General features: G+C 38.1%; 2 protein-coding genes across 7 annotated transcripts in view; one reads left to right on the top strand and one right to left on the bottom strand.

The window, feature by feature from the left end:
• ZNF410 (zinc finger protein 410) overlaps nucleotides 1-19,316 on the top strand; it is a 20,218-nt gene continuing 902 nt past the window's right edge. Inside the window, exons 1-13 of one of the 6 annotated variants that reach the window (XR_015697852.1) lie at nucleotides 33-310; nucleotides 1,756-1,945; nucleotides 4,524-4,659; nucleotides 5,873-6,091; nucleotides 6,276-6,467; nucleotides 6,891-7,050; nucleotides 8,180-8,361; nucleotides 9,265-9,354; nucleotides 9,718-9,843; nucleotides 13,535-13,669; nucleotides 14,990-15,122; nucleotides 16,472-16,627; nucleotides 18,200-18,324. Coding sequence is in view for 3 of the 6 variants with exons in the window: in XM_014054127.2 (XP_013909602.1) it covers nucleotides 1,913-1,945; nucleotides 4,524-4,659; nucleotides 5,873-6,091; nucleotides 6,276-6,467; nucleotides 6,891-7,050; nucleotides 8,180-8,361; nucleotides 9,265-9,354; nucleotides 9,718-9,843; nucleotides 13,535-13,669; nucleotides 14,990-15,114 (1,398 nt within the window). In the remaining 3 variants the exon portion in view is untranslated. The other 5 variants (XR_015697853.1, XR_015697851.1, XM_014054127.2 and 2 more) reach the window with 5 other exon arrangements.
• The window catches only part of FAM161B (FAM161 centrosomal protein B), a 17,106-nt gene continuing 11,526 nt past the window's right edge, over nucleotides 13,737-19,316 (bottom strand). The window contains exon 9 of the mRNA XM_087723972.1: nucleotides 13,737-14,128. Within this exon, the coding sequence (XP_087580098.1) occupies nucleotides 14,095-14,128 (34 nt within the window). The 3' untranslated portion in view covers nucleotides 13,737-14,094. The remainder of the gene's footprint in view (nucleotides 14,129-19,316) is intronic.

Raw genomic sequence — 19,316 nt, forward strand, 5'->3', positions numbered from 1 at the left:
CATATCCGGACCGTCCTGAGATGCCGGTAAGAAACGATTGTCCCGGGAAAAGGCGAGAGTTTGGGCTCCCTCCCTCGCGTCTTTCCCGGCACCAAGAGAGAGGACGAGAGAGAACAGCCGCGGGGGGAACGTTCTCGCGGCAGCGCGTCCATCCCCCCCTTTCTCTTTTGGGGAACCCAGTCTTGGGAGAAGCCGCTCTTCCTTCGCTGGTCTTCGTGTTGTGGTAGAGGCCGCGGCCTTGCCGTAAGAGACCAGGCGCGACCGAAGGTTACTCTCTTGCCTCCCACCGCCCGCCGAGTTTACTTTGACCGTACGTACAGGTGGATTTGGCTCCTTTTGTGGACCGGCTTAGTAACTGACAGATGCCGCCAGGCGTTTTGCTGGGGGTTGAGTGGCGCGTCCTGTTTGGCAATCCCTAAACTGCGTCTTTGTAGGAATCGCCTAAAACTGCTCAGACAGAAAAGATCCAGGGCGTCACCTGCTTCGAAATCCCCGAGGGTAGTGGCGACCTATATAATTTGTCCGGGAAATGTCTTGTACTTTGTAGAAAGAAAAGGTCAGACTATTTTCCCAAAGAGTTTATGGTCTGTCAGTGGTGGAGACCTATGAAACATAAGGCCATGAATAGAAAGGCCACAGATAAGTAAGCTTAAAACAAACTTCGTTCATTTGTGGGAAAGGATTAAGGATACAGGGAGAAAGAAGAACTGAATGTGGGGTTTGTAGTAGATCATCAAAAATGTCATACTTCAGATTTAAAATAACAAAACGGTACCCCTCCCTTTCCAAACAAACTCTCTAATTATGTTGCTGAAATGAATAAATCTTGTACAAACAGGATTGGAAGAATTGTGAATAATTCTGGCATCTGAAATCTCAAAATTATTTAATTCCAAGTATGGGGTAGGTTTTTTTGTATCTGATTATTTTTAGTTCACCGAGTTTTAGTATTTAATAAAAGTATGTCCTGTACTGATTAAATCTGCCAAGGATTCTTTTAATAATTCTCTGGTTTATGAAAATAAATTGCTGGTGATATATGCTACCATTAGCAATCAAACTCAATCCTTTGTTCTCTTATCCAGTTACAATTTTATTTTGTGGTCCCGGTTTTAATGTCAGATCTGTAGATGTTATATGGAGTGCAATTAATTGTAATATAGTGAAAGGGGGGGGAGAGGGAAACTAGATAAAGTGTGGTCATTACCATGGCACTTATAAGTGGCATGCTGCTGAGGCCATCTTAAGCCTTACAGTATTCTTTATTAGCAGTGACATGCATAGAACTTAACTGAAGATGGTTGGTAGTCCTTGAATAGTTTTAGTATAGTTTTAAATATAGAAAACTGTGATGCCATACTGACTGAGGCTTCTAACTATAAATTGGAAACAAGGGAGAATGAACTTTAGTATCTTAAAAGTTGTTTTTTAATGTTTGGTTTCCAGATTTTAGTTTCCAGAAAAACCTCTAATCCCTTAAGATGACTTTTGTAAATTAGATAGGAGCAAGTAAATATATTCAAAATCCTACAGTGAGCCATTGTATAGAAAATATTTATCTCCGGGAGTGAAAATTTTATCTGGATCTTGATTCTAGTTAAAAGTGTACAGTGTAGAAATAGATACAGTTTTATAATAAGAAAACTAGTGCAATTATGTAGAGTATAAATGTCAATGCTTTATAATTTATTATAATAATATAATGGAGTACTATATATCTTTTGTATAATTAGTTGATTTTCCTTTTCTTTTCAGGTTACATTGAATTACTCTCTGTTATCTTCTCTGTTTAGATGACCCTCACTAGCCTGTGAGGCTGGAATATGTGTATAAACACAGTATAAACTATTATGTTGATCTCCTAAACGTATGCCTTACCTAGATCTACTTTGGGAGTTGGAAACTTGAATCGATGTTATCAGATGAGTTAGAGTCTAAACCAGAGGTTAGCACCAAATTTGCATTTCTGGTCATTGATATACTTTACATGTTTGTACAGTGTTATACTCCATTATTCAACCAACTATATCTATAAAGTGTCATTTGAAAGTATGTTGTTATAAGAAGTCAGTAGAGAAGTACATTTACCAAGAAATAATCTCCAAAGAATATAATGGGAAAAATCCCTAAATAAATTTATGTAGAATTATATATCACATCTTTATTAGAAAGTTGCTCTTGGTGCCAGATGCAAACTACTTTTCTTTCCATGGGTTATTGTTTTTCTATAGAACTTGACTAATGAACTGGCATTTTGGCAAATTGTTGTATTAAGAGTTTCAGAAACTATTAACAGTATGTGTTGGGCTTTGTAGAAAGGAGCTTAAACTGCATACTGTAAAACATACATACTGGAGAGTAAAATGTTCAGTGCTGAAGGCAAGGTGTTAAAAATGTTGTATTATGAATTTTTCCTTAATATGTCTGAGGATAATATTTGGACAAGTTGTACTGAGAATTGAATTTTTTTTACTTTTTACAACTACTGCTGAGGAATTTTATAAGAAATAAAATGTCTTTTATAAGAAATAAAAGTAGGAAGTTAGTTGAAGGCAGGGACTTTAATTGTATTCTGTAGGATTTCTTTCAAAACAACACTAGTAAACATCTGGGTTCAACTTCTTATGTTTTGTCCAATTAAATATATTCACTATATAATTTAACACAGTGGTTCCCAAAGTGGGTGGTCCCACCCCCTGGGGGGCGGTGGGATAACTTAGGGGGGGTGCTAAGAGGCAAGGGGGATGGCAGAGGAGTGCTGGAGGTGGCCCCCTCACAGGGCGCAATTCAGGGCGCAGTTGATCACCAGTCAGCTGAGCACTTCCAGCAGGGGTGAAATTCAGCTGGTTCTGACCGGTTCTCCTGAACGGTAGGACAAATTATGGGCAGTTCGGAGAACCGGTAAAATGCACCACTGACTGGCTCCCTCCTCCCCTCCCACTCACTCCTTTTCATACCTCGCCTGCCTAGAGGCACAGGTGCTGCTGCTGCTCCCTGGTTCCCTCGCTTATCTCAATCACACAGCCCAGCAGAACTCTGCCCGGTGAGTCTTCCTTTGCTTCTATTCTAGCTACCTCCCCCACGCCCCAGCCAAGGTATCTATTCTTTTCCCAAACTATTTCCCTCCATCTGGGCTCTCCCTTGCAGAGCTGAGCCTAGCATTCAGGGGAGGGGGGGGCAGCAGAGCAGCCAGGAAGAGGGAAAAAAGTTTTTCTTTTTTGCCAAGCTTTAAGACTCCTGCTAAGTGACTTAAAACCAGACATTGGGAAACTACTATCGCTTCATCAAGCCCATCCATCACATTAAGAATTTACTGAACAGTGTTACTGAGTTTACTAAGTTACTAGTTACTAAGGTTCTTGATAAATGACTATCAGACTTTGAAAACCTGGTATCACTGGATCATGTTCAACAATTTTGTTGAATTAACATTAATTAAAAAGGTTTTTAAATTGGATTATGAATAAATGTGCAATTAATTGTCACAGTTTTGAATTTTCTGTTACTATTTTCTTTCCGTCGTGCAAACTGCCTAGTTACATGACCCCCCCCCAGCCATGCCCACCAGAGCACGCCCACAGAATCAGTAGTAAAAAAAATTGAATTCCACAACTGGGCATTGAAGATCAGTTTGTAGCACCAAGGGGCGGTGGACTGAAAAAGTTTGGGAACCACTGGTTTAACATATTATCTTTGCAGCAAAATTCCTGCTATTCTCCAATACTTCCTTCTACAAAATTGCTAGTTGGTATGAATGTCTGTGGCATCATCTCTTCCATGCCAAATATCAGGTCAAGCGATGGTTTCTATTGTTGTGATTGAGATTAGATTAATTCAGACACTGATATTTTCTTTCTGTTGTGCTGCAAGTATTTCTGTGTGTACTCTTGAGGAGCTGTTGCTAGTAACTGTTAGCAGTACTGAATTTGATTCAGTACATAGTTGCTTCTATATTTCTATAACCTGCATTGCAAATAGAAAAAAAAAGCTTCCTTGCTAATGTTTAGTGGGCTCTCCATAGCTGATACTTTTTATTTTGTAATGATATGCTATCTAAGCACATCATGTGTTACTTGGGTTCCACTATGACTACAATCCCACAAAAACTATTGGGTAAATCATGTAGATTCTATTATGTACTGCAGCTGTTCATTAAAATTCAAGAATGGTTCTTATACAATAAAAAGGAAATATTGGTAGTAAATATAGCCAGAGAACAAGTCTTACAATATCTAGTGTTGTTATGCATTGTTTAGCAGAACAGTAAAATGTCAGAATTTTAATAGTTAATACTTGCATTTGTAGAATGTTCATGTTTTTAGTTATTGGTTCATCTTTGAATGATCAAATGTTATATTTTCTGTCTCTATGAAGTAATTATGCAGGTATACTTGATAAAGTATTCCTGTTTTACTATCTTTTCCAATTAACGTTGATGAACAAAAGAGGTTGTATTATATAAAAACATGTTATTACCTCATTTACTTCTGCCTTAACATCTTTGTTTTGTATTGTTTTTTCAGTTGCTGGTTCAGTTTGTTCAGAACACATCTATCCCACTAGGACAGGGGCTTGTGGAATCAGAACCTAAAAATATTACCTGTCTATCTCTTCTTCCTGTTACAGAATCCCCACAATGCAACAGATTGATATTGCCAGGTAAAAGCTGAAATCAGACAAATTCTAAAAATATTTTGCATTGTGTCACACCTTTGGATGATACTATACTTTTGAAGAAATCTATTGTGATTAGACTGTTTTGTTGCAAAACATTTTATAATATGCTGTATAAATAGAAATTCAGCTTCCTTGAATGGTAATATCTGCAAGAAGCTGTTGGAGAGATCCTCTGATGATTTGAGGTCCGGTATGCCAATTATATTTTACTTTCCGTCACAAGTCCAGGTTCTGCTGAGGATGCCACTGAAACCCTGCCTCAGCACCTGCAGGCTGTGAGTGTCTGGATGAGAGAGAACAAGTTGAAATTGAAGTCTAACAAAATGGGAATGTTGTTTGCACATTGGGGTTTTCTTCTGACTCCAGTGATTATTGATTACTGGTCCATGACTTAGGGATCCTCCTGGACTTGTGGCAATTGCTATAGCAGCAGGTGGAACATTTTTTTTTGAATGGGGGTGAGCTGTAGGGTTATGGTTAACCCAGCTTTGAATGATGCATCAGTCCTGACTTCCCTTGGATAAGAGTATCTTGTGACTGTAACTCATGCCTTTATTATCTTATGTCTAGACTACTGCAATGGCACTGACTTTAAGAATCATAGGAAGCTTCAGTTAGAACAGTATTGTTAGTATTACCCAGGGATAGATGTATTACAAGCCCTGTGTTGGTGGCCATAACTCTTGGTGTACTTTAAAATGCTGATATTAACCTTTGAAGGCCTTTATGGCTTGATGCCAGGAGTGCATTGCTTTTCAGCATCTGGCTCAACCATTATAATTTTGTTAGAGGAGAAGTAGAAAGGGAGGCCGATGCTCAAAACATTTTTTGCTGCTGCTATTAGTGGCCCTTTTAATATTCTCCTGCATGAAGTTAAATCTCCCCTCTTTTGGCAATGTTTCAAAAACGTTGGGGACCAAATTCTTCTGGAGGATATTTGGTTCATGATGTCTTTTCATATTGGTATTGTATGTTTTATGGTTTTTAATGACATCTCAGTATTTTTGCTTTATTGTATCTAAGCCTCTGAGAGTCTGTTGAAATTTGATAAATAAGATACATATGTCATAAGAGAAAATTCTGGCATATTTTAACATAATAAATAGTGTGTGTGATCCCAAGGACACTGGCTTTAACATTGATTTTATAATAAATGTACTGACACCTCTAAGTTCAATGCTTTTAAAACTTTCAGATGATTCCCCAAACCATATTCATTCTTCCAAGCATGCTTCTTCTTCGGCTGTTCTGCGAAGTCTCCAAGTAAATGTTGGCCCTGATGGTGAGGAGACAAGGGCACAAACAGTACAGAAACCACCTGACCTTCTTCCAAGTCCTGATACATCTACCTTATTGCAAGATCTTCAGCCTGGTGATAACACTTCCTTTATTCTCCTCAATTTAACACGGACAGGTAATTATGTAGGTAGATTAGTTTCTACTAGTAAGAAACAAGATACAATATTTGAGATTCACTGCTTTGAAAAGTATGGTGAAGTTTTTTTTCACATAAAGCACTGTGGAGCAGTATATAAGTCTAAATGATAACAAGTAGTTTGGGTTATCTTGCTTATTGCTTAAGATAACTTCTTTTCTAGGTCTTGGGTCTTCTTCAGAACACCTGGTATTTGTCCAGGATGGAGCAGTCGATTCTGGGAACAATTTCTTTGCAAATAATAATACAGACAGCAGTACCCCATGGTTTTTACGTGTACAAGAACTGGCTCATGATAGTTTGATTGCTGCCACCCGAGCACAGCTCGCTAAGAATGCCAAAGCAAGCAATAATGGTAAGTTGTTATTTTTATTATTCCCTTTGCAAAGATACAAATTAAAGCAGTTCAAGATGAACATGGATGTCAAACTGGTGTCCTGCAGGCCGGATGCGTCACACGCAGGCCACGCCCACCCTAGCTCCACAGAGGAGAAAAAGGTTGTGAAATGTCATGTGACACCTTGAGTTTGACACCCGTGCTGTATAACAATTACTTGTATTTATTTTTCATTAATATTTCTTTGTAACACTGTTTCTGAAAATATAGCAAATGTTATATTTCTTCAAAACAAATGGAATGTTATTAACTAGAAATATAGAGAAAAGCAATAGGGAACAGACTTGGTGTTAAAAAATATACCTAATTTTACTAGCTTCTATCACTCAATATTTTTTATTTGTAGATGTTGATGTCTAATTGTAGGATTTTTTCTTCCAGGAGAAAATGTTCATGTTTGTTCAGGAGAATCACAGCCGAAGGAATCCAGCCCCATTCCTCACCTACCCCGGGTAGAAAAAAAATTGCAGTGCACTGTTGAAGGCTGTGATCGAACATTTGTATGGCCAACTCACTTCAAATATCATCTAAAAACCCACAGGTATGTAGACTTGCTAAACCTGAAGTTTATCAGGGTGCCACATGTTTTATGTATATTAATCCAGCATATAACTGATTTCTCCTTTAGAACAATTCATTTTAAATTTGGGGAGAGTTGGTCAAATTAAGAGAGCTAATCTCTATCTTGTAAGCTCATCCAGATCATTTTTTAAAATATTAGCTTAGGTTTGAAAGAACTGGCAGCTGCTTTGATTTGTAATTCATTGGCTTGAATAAGACTAGTATTGCTTTTATTATATGTATGCCCAAAAGAAAACAAATCAGCCAAACAAGTGGAAAGACAGGCAATTGTAAAAGAATATGCCCTTTATGATAGCAAAACTGAATACATTTCAAGGGATTCTGATCCCCTTCCTCAAATGACTAGAAAAACAATTGAAATAACATTGTCAATAGGAAGAACTCCTTTAACATTTTCACTGATTAGGAATTTCTGAGACATCTGGATTTCTTTCCATTTTCTATAACTTAACATGTAGTGTTTCTCTAGGTTGCAATTTCAGTGAATGCATTCATCCTCTTTGGTTTTACTGTTTCAGCTTGCTGCTTTTTATTATATAACAGGTGTTTCTAAACTGCCATTGTTTTTCTAGTTGATTGAGGTTTTAAAATATTCCCTTTATATTTGTTTTATGATTTGTCCAGTTTGTATCTTATGTGTACATTATTATTGTTTAGTTGAAAGCCTAATCTACATATATAGCCTGTGATGATCTTACAATTAAGAAATTATGTGTGCTACTCACTTCATTGTTTCATTTTTGAAAATATTACCCTGCCTTTCTTTTGAACATTTGCGTTTGTTCTGTATGTATTAATCTGTGTTTTATGTGTGCTTTACTGTTGTAATTTATTTCATATGTTGTGAATACATTACTTAATTGTTTTTTAATCTCTTGAGTTATTCCCTCAAAAAGTATTAGGAGTTTTAATATAATAAAATATTATTTTCTTCTGTCACAATTTCTTCTTTACTTTCCGTTAACTTTGACTATGTTTAACTTAAACTCTCTGATAAAAATGTGACATTATGATATTTTAAACAAAAATGTCTTTTTAATATTGGTTAGTTTTTTATATTAATCAGTGAGAGTAATACTGTTTTCCAGGAATGATCGCTCCTACACATGCCCAGCAAAAGATTGTGGGAAAAGCTTTTATGTTTTACAAAGATTGAAGGTGCACATGAGAACACACAATGGTGAGAAACCATTTATTTGCTCTGAACTAGGCTGTGGAAAGCAATTCACAACAGCTGGGAATCTAAAGAATCATCTGCGAATTCACACTGGTATGTTCTTTCAATCTTTTCTGGAAAAATACTTTTTCTTCATGAATATGTTTATGACCACCTTTCATGAGGTGCTATAAACGTTTGGATATATATTCTCATCAGTAAACATGGCTCTTCTTTACAGTCCCACAGAAAATTTAAGCGGGTTTAAAAATAGATTCAGAAAAAAAAGCGAATAATCAAATTGCAAGATGATCCTGGCAACAGTGGGCTTTGTGATGAATATCTTTAGTTGAAATAGACTATAGTGGAGGAAACTTTGCTGGAGAAGGTGGTTTTAAACATAGAAGGACAACATAAATATTTTGAGGGCAGATATGAAGATTCACTGGCAAGATTCAAAAGACTTATTTCTGGTTGTAAGCCAGGTATTTGATATTCATATTTGGTATGAAACAAAATATTCCAATGCAAGAGACAGAACCCATTACTGGTTATTTGTGTGAGAAATAATGTAGATCAGAAAAGATCAGAATGTTTGCAGTGATAAGCTGCAATATTTGAAGGGAAAGTGAATTAATCAGGAAAGGAATTACTGTGAAAATTAGACTTATTTTAAAAGCAACCTAGGAATTCTTTATTGAAACATGTGCACTATATTGCACTATTTTGAAAATAAGGGTAATGTGGTCATAACATATCTTCCTGTGCATGTCAAGAATTCTTTTTGTGCAGGCTTTCTGAATTGAATACATGAGTGATTATGGGCTTTCATTTAAGAATATACCAAGAACTAAAAATTGAACATTGTGTATATTGTAGAGATCTGGGTAACAACATACCACAGATGATACAAAAACTGCACTATCAAAATCCATACAAATAAATTACTGTTTTTCATTTGCATGGTCTTTTTAAAAAATGAAGCAAATAATCTAATTATAATTTGATATAACACAGGAGAAAAGCCTTTTTTATGTGAGGCCCAGGGCTGTGGTCGTTCCTTTGCTGAATATTCCAGCCTTCGGAAACACCTAGTTGTCCATTCAGGTAAGGACATTTTATTTCTTCAGATAAAATTCACAAAGCAGAGAGTATTTATTGGAGATATCTGTATAACTTCTAGGTCCTATTCCAAGGTCTCTCCTTTTTCTTTTTAATTTCGCTAGCCTATTCATATTATATCTCAGTCTTCAAGCATGTAAAGTCTCATCTAGTCCTGACCCACATTTGGTAGATTAAAGATCATACAGATTCACAACTCCAAATTATGAACATTTTCTTGCAAAACAGTGTTTTGAACTTGGCTGTAGAGCTAATACTTTATATTGACTGAATTTTACTGATACCAATCTATCTGATCCATTATAAATATTTAATTTTTTTAAAATATGTTTTTCTGCCTTGTTTCAGGACTAAAGCCACATCAATGTCAAATTTGTGGGAAGACATTTTCTCAGAGTGGTAGTAGAAATGTACACATGAAGAAACATCATTCGAGGGTTGAAACAATTAGCAATAGACAGCATGAGCAAACAGGTAAGGATAAAATAGAAAAATCTAACATGAGTTCCCCAAATATTGGTAAGAGAAATCCATAGAAATACCAGGATTAATGGATTGGTGACAGTTAACCCCTTGAGCATTTGGCTAGGAACGTAAGTGAGCTTTGTAGCTTTATGTTTTGGTCTTCCTGCTTTAACCAGGGCATTATGTATTTATATTCTTATAGTGGTTTTACTTTTTTATGCCATCCAGAATCACTGTTGTGAGACAAGTGGCTCTATAAATAGTATCATTAATTAATTAAAGTGGCAAGATAGAGTTCAAAAGCGGTGCAAGTTTATTCCATGCAACCTATACACAAGAATCTGATCTACTAAAAGTTAAAGCAATTTGGTGCCAGATAAGAGTCAAGAAACTTTAAGTGGGGGGCTGGACTTAGGTCTCTTCCAGGGACATAAGGACTCCAGACTGATTATACGTTTGACCTCGTCTTTTGACTCAGCCTAGTCATTTCCTACAGTAAATAAATTAGGACTGGGATGGGCAGGAAGTTGTGTAATTGCCCCTTTATTACTTAATCCTAGCCCAAAGTCTTTAGGGATATTTCTAGTTGATTAATATTGCCACCTGAATAAAGTAAACAGAGAGGTTCAATCTATCAGTTACAATTGCAGGTAGCTCTCAACTTATGACCACAGTTGAGCTCAGAATTATGGTTGTAACTCATGACGGTTGGTAGAGTAGAGTAGTTTATTTATATGCCGCCCTTTTCCCTGGGGGGACTCAGGGCGGCTTACAATTCGAAGGAGGGGAAAACAAACAGATTAACACATAAGACAGTACATCATTAAAAGCACAACATTCATACAATTCGGGTGGGTTACGGTCTTTAGCCCCAGGCCTGCCGGGATAGCCAGGTTTTAAGGGCTGTGCGGAAGGTCTGGAGGGTGGTGAGGGTACGAATCTCCACAGGGAGATCGTTCCATAGGGTCAGAGCTGCCACCGAGAAGGCTCTCCTCCGCGTGGTTGCCAGTCGACATTGACCGGCAGATGGAACTCGGAGGAGGCCTAATCTATGGGATCTAATTGGTCGAGTGGAGGTAATTGGCAGTAGGCGGTCTCTCAAGTACCCAGATTCACTACCATGAAGGGCTTTGTAGGTGACAAGTAGCACCTTGAAGCGTACCCGGAGATCAACAGGTAGCCAGTGCAGCTCGCGGAGGATAGGTGTTATGTGGGTGAAACGAGGTGCACCCACAATCGCTCGCGCGGCTGCATTCTGGACTAGCTGGAGTCGCCGAATACTCTTCAAGGGCAGCCCCATATAGAGCACATTGCAGTACTCCAGCCTAGAGGTCACAAGGGCACGAGTGACTGTTGTGAGAGCTCCCGGTTCAGGTAGGGGCGCAACTGGTGCACCAGGCGAACCTGGGCAAATGCCCCCCTGGTCACACCTGACAAATGGTGTTCAAAAGTCAGCTGTGGGCCCAGGAGGACTCCCAAGTTGCGGACCCTGTCTGAGGGGCGTAGAATTTAGCCCCCCAGCCTGAGAGATGGAATACTTGCCGAATTAGTGGGAGGGAAACACAACAGCCACTCGGTCTTATCTGGGTTGAGCACAAGCTTGTTAGCCCTCATCCAGTCCCTAACAGCTTCAAGGCCCTGGTTCATCACGTCCACCGCTTCATTGAGTGGTAAACTAGCTGTTCACATGATCACCTCCTTTAATGACCCTTTGTGGTCATTAAGTGAAACAGGGGAGGTCTGGTACAAGCCCAGACCCACACTGCAGTACCTCCCCAGGTCTTGTCTCTTATATTACTAAGCAGAATAATAAATAGTAATGCATATATTACTAAGCAGAATAACACAGAGATCACAATTTTAGTTAATCTAAATCTGGATATTATTACATTATTTACTTACCTTCTTGGAAAAGATATTATAGCATGATGTTTCTTCTTAGGAAATGTTATGTTTGAATATGTGTCCTATTTTCACTTGTGTACCTTCTATCAAAAGCAACTTGGTTCTTGGTTGCTGGGCTTCATTTCTCATACTAGTAGTTCTCGGTTAATCACCATAATTGGGACTGGAATCTCAGTCGTTGAGCAAATCAACTATCGTGATTGCTTTGCTTGACAAACATGATCCTAAAAGTCTACAGTTACATTAAGCAAATGCATGGAGCTAAATTCTTGTGTCCTTGCTTCGCTATACCTGTGGAGGTGCAGGCAGAGAGAGGCAGATAAAACACAGAGAGGCAGGAGAAAAAGATTTTAGCACACTGAAACTGTGCACAGTTACGGAGAGGTAGGGAGCTTTTAAAGTGTGCTAAAATCTGTGTATGGGCATATAGAGGTAGAAATCCTTGCTAAAATCCTTCTCTCCTTGCTCTTCTCCATTGACATTTTTGGCAAGGCTGACAGAGAAGATTGCAAATGGCAATCATAGGATTGCAGGGTGCTTGGCAACTAGTCACAAGTGAAACAGATCACAATCAGCTAACCATGGGGGTGTATGCAATTTTTCGAAACTGTCAGTAGTGCTTTAGAGGCCCTAAAGCACCCTTCTCAGGCTGTTGGTAATTGAAAATTTGGTTAAATGAAGACTACCTATACCCTCTCAGCATTGTACTCCTGATGCAGTATCATTAGTTTAGAATGTTTGTCCAGTCCTGTTTCCTTCTGGCATGATTACTTTAATCCATCATGTTTGCAGAAGAATGGGTTTCATTTTGGCACAAGATTTCATTGAACATATGTACTGAGTGTGTTGATAATAGTTATTTTTCTGCTGAAACTTAGATGCTCTTGTGTTTGAGTAGGCTGTTTATTTTTCCATGGCATGTCTTTTCGATAGCTTAAACAACATTCAAACAAATGACATCAGAGTACTTATGGATTGTAAAAATGGATACACTTTTAAAATAAAAGTAAAATGTATCAGAATAAAGTATTTAAATTTTATTATTAATTATTATTTTTTTATTTAAATTTTATGGCTTTGAAATTTAATTTGAAAGTGAAGTTTTTGTTTCACAAAAAGTCATCTTTGAAGAACACTAATCTTATTTAGTTATAGTTTCCTTATGAAACACCTTATGTTTGAATTACACATACACATCAACATTTACCTGTTGCTATCACCCCCTCATCCTCTATGCTTCACAAAGGAAATCTTGTAAGGATAAGTGCAGCACAAATGTTCTGTATTCAGATTTGTGAGTAATAATATAATCCTCTTTTCTATGTAGGAATAGAGGAAATGTTACGTAAAGACATGTGCAGTAAAATGCCATGATCTCAGTAGCTGGTTACCTTGAAAATACCTATGAGCTCACCTAATTAGCAGAACCAGATGTGGGAAGAGAGGAAAGGTTATGTACAGACATGCACATTAAACGGCCATGAGCTCAGTGACCGATTACCTCAGCTGTTTATTTAGAGATAGGCCATACCAGGGAGTTATGTGGAGCTTCTACTCTGGCTGGGATGGACTTAGATATTGACAAGTAAAATGTACCAATAAGATGCTGTTGCTACCCCTGTTTTGCTTTGCTTGTTAAAACTGTATAAAAGCCAAATAAATTCTGCGTAAGGCAGGCAGACATTTTGGACACCATTGCTGTGATGGATTTCTGAAACCTACACCTGTACTCTAAAATAACTTTGCAGACCACAGTAAGTTAATCGTGTGTTGATTTTTCCTTTTTTAAACCCAGAATCACTGATGGGCAGCAGTTTATTGGAAGAATCTGAATTAGATAGCAAGAGCTTGGTGTCAATGAATTCTCCATCTAGCCTTGTTGAATCTTTGCATTTGCCAGATCCGGAATCAATCATTGGTGTAAAAGAAGGTGAGAAAATGTTTCTGTCTAATCTAAAGAAACCCTGTATGAAATAAAATCAAAGATAAGAATAGATGGTCTTGTATTTTTAATATATAACATAATTTAATGGAGTTAACTTGGAAACTGGCAAATACAGCACATAAAGGTCAACCGTAATACAAGAAGGGATGGATTTTAAAACTTCCTTGATAATTGTATGGTGATAGTGGAACAATTTTGAGTTGCCAATTTTATTCCATGTCCTTTTGAGAATCTGACAAGAAAAGAACTATGATTTTCTTATAAATGTAGTCCATACCTTGAAAGCAGATGTCTCATCTTAAGGCTGGATGCTTTCTTATTTGGGATGATCATTTCATATTCTGCAGTATTTTATAATCCATAGGACTGAAGTATGAGCTTCAGTGGAATCCTCAAATTCAGTCATTATTTCATATGCTGAAATCCTGGGAGACTTTGGTGTTCCTGCAAGAGATCTTACATGATTTCAGGCAAAAATGTTGAGATAAAAGACACGTGGTAGATGTTTATTTATTATTCAACAATGACTCTAGGTGGCGAACAGTGAATAAAAATAAAAACAGCCACATATAAAATGTTAAAATGCAGAGCAGCTGAGAAGGACAGTAGTCATTTCATATTGGAAGACAGGCTCCAGGGCCTAAGCAGAGAACCAGGTTTTAAAGACCAGCAGAGTTGGGATATACCTGATCTCTAGAAGGAGAATGTTGCAGACAGCAGGCATTGCAGCAAAAAATTTTTTTTTAAAAATAATCAAGCGTTTTGAGCCTCGCTAGCTGAGATTCTACAACTAACAGGACTTGGAGCATTCCCATCCTGCTGGATCAGACAGGATAGAGAGAAACAGCCAGGGATATAATCAACCTTCTCAGTATCATACCCAGACCTTTATTCCTACTAAAAAGGATCCAGAAAATCCTGTTTCTTGAGTATTCTGAAGCTTCAGTATGATCACCTTCTCTATAGCATTCCCTAACAAGGGAAGATTGGACCCTGGATGAAAATTTTCCAGACTAGTTGAGATAAGGAATTGACTCTTGAGAGGGGCACCAACATCTCAAGAGCTAACGCGAAGGAGGAATTAACTATTGCCCAAACCAAACCCACATCCTCTCCCATGCAGCAAATATATAAAAGTTATATATAAGCGGTAACCTTATAATGATTGTATGCTAGTATTCCTTTCTTTTTACTGGAACTCTCACATTTTTTTCTAACTTTGTTTTACTGCATTTACATGGTACATGCTGTACCTATAGGTTGAGAATTTTTAAAGTATCATTTATTTTTCTGCTTGATTTGTAGAGGTTCTAGCTGAAGCAGCAGTAAATTCTCTCCATGATGTATCTGATGTGGTTTTGCCATCTCATCATCTGATGCCCATGTCAACATCAAGGCACTCTTACGGCGTATCATCCTTACTACAATAAATGCTTAGGTATGAAGGTTTCTGTTTTGAAAAATGTAGTGCTAGTCTTTTTAATTTCAGAAAACATTTGCTCCTTCTGTGATTGAAGGGAAGAAATTTGCATGTTTTTCTACTCGGGAACCAGACCATTCTAAAGTGCATATATCCTTCTCACTTTGCTCAGAGATGAGGCTAGAAAAAATCCAATTTCAGTTCCTATGGGACAGGAGAATTTCCTTATCCAGTTCCAGCTTTTCTTGCTTCAAAAAGCATGCCTACCTACATTTTTCATTTGTTGTCTTTGTGGCAAAGATGACCTCAGCCTGTGATTTCTGTTATTTTTACATTTTCCTTGGCTTAGTATTTTGTTCCTATTCAGTTTGCTTCAGGAGTGCTGAGCTAAGCAATAGCAGTGAATTGTGAATCTCCCAGAGTTGTCTGCAGATATGGGCAGCTCTAGAAATCAAATAAATATATAAACAAATCTCCTAGGATTTTTCTGATAGGGGCTTAATTTCAAAATATGCATCCAAGTGACATATGTCTGCCTTCCCATCAGGATTCTCTGAGAAGGGCAATATCCCTGCTCCTGAATCGGTGGCCATGGAGAACCCACTTATAATAGCTGGCACGTCCTTTGGGAAGTTGAAGAATAGTCACTGGAGTGCATGAGTTATTCACATCATTAGAACTAACTTTGCCAAGCAGTATCCCTTTTCAAAGACCCAATGAATTTTTGATCCTCAGAGAATCCTGGGAAATCCATGGCTTCTGTGGAGCAGACTTATACCAAACACTTCCCATCTAGGAAGAACAGAAATGGCAAGGAACTCCATTTTGGAGACTTCCCTCACCCTACCCCATTGGGGGAAGGGAGGAGCATTTCCACTCCTTCTTTGGTGGAACTGTCTCCTGACTACTTCAGGGACAAGTCCCAGGCTACTTTTGTAGGCAGAAAAGGCAAGTCATTAATTGGGAAGTCCTCCATAATGCCACTTCTGACCTGAATGTTTCCTTTCAGACCTAATGAGAAAGAGGAAGCAGATCTGTCCCTGGATATAAGGAAGAAGACAGTGGTTGCCGTTCCCAGAGTCTTACAGTTTAGTCTATGAATACTAATATTACTTTTATTATAAGGCTATAGTAACAGAATCTTACAAGTCTGACTGCTCATGCTCCCCCCCCCCCATTTATTTATAAGATAACTAGAGAGGACCAAGCTTGAGACATTTCTTTGAATTATATTTCTGCCTTGGACAGTGTGTGTGTGTGTGTGTGTGTGTGTGTGTGTGAGATGTGCACACACATGCAATCATAATCTTGGTTGAGGTTTTTACCATTGGTTACTCCTATACCCCTTTTACTCTCATACTCTGTAGCTAGTGGCCTTCCCCAGGCTCCCTTTCCCTGAAGTATTCAACAATGTCCATGGGAAGTGTGATGCGGATGCAGGAAAAATAAGATTCTCTTTGACCACCAAACTCTGTACTTTCCCTCATGCAGCAGTCCTCCATAGCAGAACATATGTGCTAAAGGTAAGGACCCAGGGATGGGTTGCTCCCAGCATTACTGCTGGTACAGTGCGCCCCGTAGGAGAACTGGTTCAGGGGTATGGCAGGCCTGGGTTGCTGCTGGTTTCAGCGACCCAGGCTGCCAAACCACTACCAGTTTGGTTGAACCGGTCCAAACTGGTAGGAACCCACCTCTGTAAGGAACCCATCAAACAGCAAGAGGACAGGATAGTGGAAGTTCAGTAACACAGAAAACATGAGGCAACAGCTTAGCCACAAGCCCCCCCCTCATTTATTGTTTTTGTCACTTATCATTGGTTGGATGAAACAGCATTTAAGTTCATACTGCTAGAGCATAAGTAGTTCAAACAAAATCTGAATAAATTAGCCAAGGCAATTGCCTTCATAGCTGATGTAAATTTCGACAGTGGCCAATTCTTAACCAGAGACTTGGTTGCTAATATGGCTACTTTTTGTCTCCAAATCTGTAATATGTGGCCCATTCAAGTATGACAAGCTATTCAGAAACTCCCTACGTAATGTGCTAATTGAGATTAAGGATAAAAATACAGTCCTGTCTGATAATCAAATTTATCACCCCCACCCCATGAAATTATTTCACCCAATTTTTCAACAATCAAACATTAGCTGGCACTGAAGTCCAGAAACTAGCTCCAAGTGCTACAAGTTGAGACATTCTTCCATTCTTGCACCATATTTTTCATTGTTCCAAACCTCAAAACAAACGAATCACCAATTTAGGTACCATCTTTTAAATCCATGATACAGTACCTTAAGAAAAAAAATGCCCTGTATAGCTGTCTAGAGGGCATCTATAGGGCTGTAGTATTTTTGTCTTTTATATAGGTAGTCCTCAACTTAAAACAATTCACTTAGTGATACTTCAAAGTTACAATGGCACTGAAAAAAGTGACATGACCGTTTTCTACACGACTGTTGCAGCATCACTATGGTCACATGAACAAAATTCAGACGCTTGGCAGCTGATTCATACTTATGATGGTTGCAGTGTCCCGAGGTCTTGTGATCCCTTTTGGCAGTGTTCTGGGGTCATGTGACCCCTTTTACGACCTTCTGACAGGCAAAGTCAATGAGGAACAGTTTCACTTAACCATGTTACTAACTTAACTACTGCAGTGATTCACTTAACTACTGCAAGAAAGGGCATAAAATGGGGCAAAATTAACAACAAATGTCTCACAGAGCAACAAAAATTTTGGGCTGGATTGTGGGCATAAGTCGAGGACTACCTGTAACTCTTACACCTCAGTAAAGCATTCTTCAGCAGGAATATACTAAAGGAAATAAGACTGTTTCCTGGGGCATGATCATATCCCCAGTGACAGCTTTGATATACATTATTCCACTTTAAAATGTGCTGATTTTACTGTAGGGAAATCCACATCAGACTTACGATGAATGTTTTTATCGAAAAGACACGGTGTTTGGTTGACCAAGAAAAGAGGTAGTCATCAATATTTGCATTCTTTATGGAGTCTTATGTAACTTTCCAGTATTACTTTCTCAAGTATTTTATGGAGTCCCTTTCTGGTTTTGTATTCTGAACTGGGGAAGGGATCTTTTATTCCCCCTCCCTCCAAGAACTGAGATTGGAATCTTCTAGCCCCCTTTCTGAAAGACTGGAAAGAGATACCCACTTCAGAATGATCTGTTCTCACTGTAGAAGAAAGATATTCATGGTAAGTTCAATGCATCATTGCTAAACATAGTATAATTTCACTGAAGAATTTGATAGGTTCAGTTTAATAACAATTCTTATATTTATCTTAATATATTTACTTTTAATTTTATTGGAGGATTACAACATTCCTTTTCAACATTTCATTAAAGATGGAAAATTAATTTGGTAATCCGATCTATATAATAACTAGTATTTACAGGATGCATTAGCAACTATTCCTTTCAATTTGTTGAATGGATCTCTAATTTCAGGTGGGTTATGTTGGGATGGCTTTAAGTGTGGAATATGCACCATCCAAAGTGGTTTTGAGTCAGCAATATAAACTTACTTAAATGATGGCAAAAGAAAACGTATTTTTAGAAAATCTGATTTTTTTTTACCCTCAGATTGTTCAGAAAATTAATGCAACTTAATATGTTATATTAGATATACTAATGTTTTGCTCAGTTTCTAAATTTGGATAGAGAATTTGGCCAGAAACTGGTTTTCAGTGTTTATTTAAATGCACAGTAAAGTCTGCTGCAAGGAGAAGTGCAAAGTGTTGGGAAGAAAGTAGCATCTGGCTCCTTCTCAACTTACTAACATTTGTTTTGAGCAGGGGTCCCAAATTCTTCAGGTCATTAACCTCTTCATGAAATTTCAGATTGTTCATCAATCCCAAATATTCATTATATGAGAGCCGAGGTGGCGCAGTGGTTAGGGTGCAGTACTGCAGGCCACTTCAGCTGACTGTTATCTGCAGTTCAGCGGTTCTAATCTCACCGGCTCAAGGTTGACTCAGCCTTCCATCCTTCCGAGGTGGGTGAAATGAGGACCCAGACTGTGGGGGCGATATGCTGACTCTGTAAACCGCTTAGAGAGGGCTGAAAGCCCTATGAAGCGGTATATAAGTCTAACTGCTATTGCTATTGCTATAATAAGTACTTCTTTAATAGTACCTATGAATAACAAAAAAATACTACAAATAATAACAGCAACAATGGGTATCCC

This window comes from Thamnophis sirtalis, unplaced genomic scaffold (genome assembly GCF_051295495.1).
Source record: "Thamnophis sirtalis isolate CommonGarterSnake01/CBP01778 unplaced genomic scaffold, rThaSir2_p1.2 scaffold_1, whole genome shotgun sequence".
Taxonomy (NCBI): Eukaryota; Metazoa; Chordata; class Lepidosauria; order Squamata; family Natricidae; genus Thamnophis; species Thamnophis sirtalis.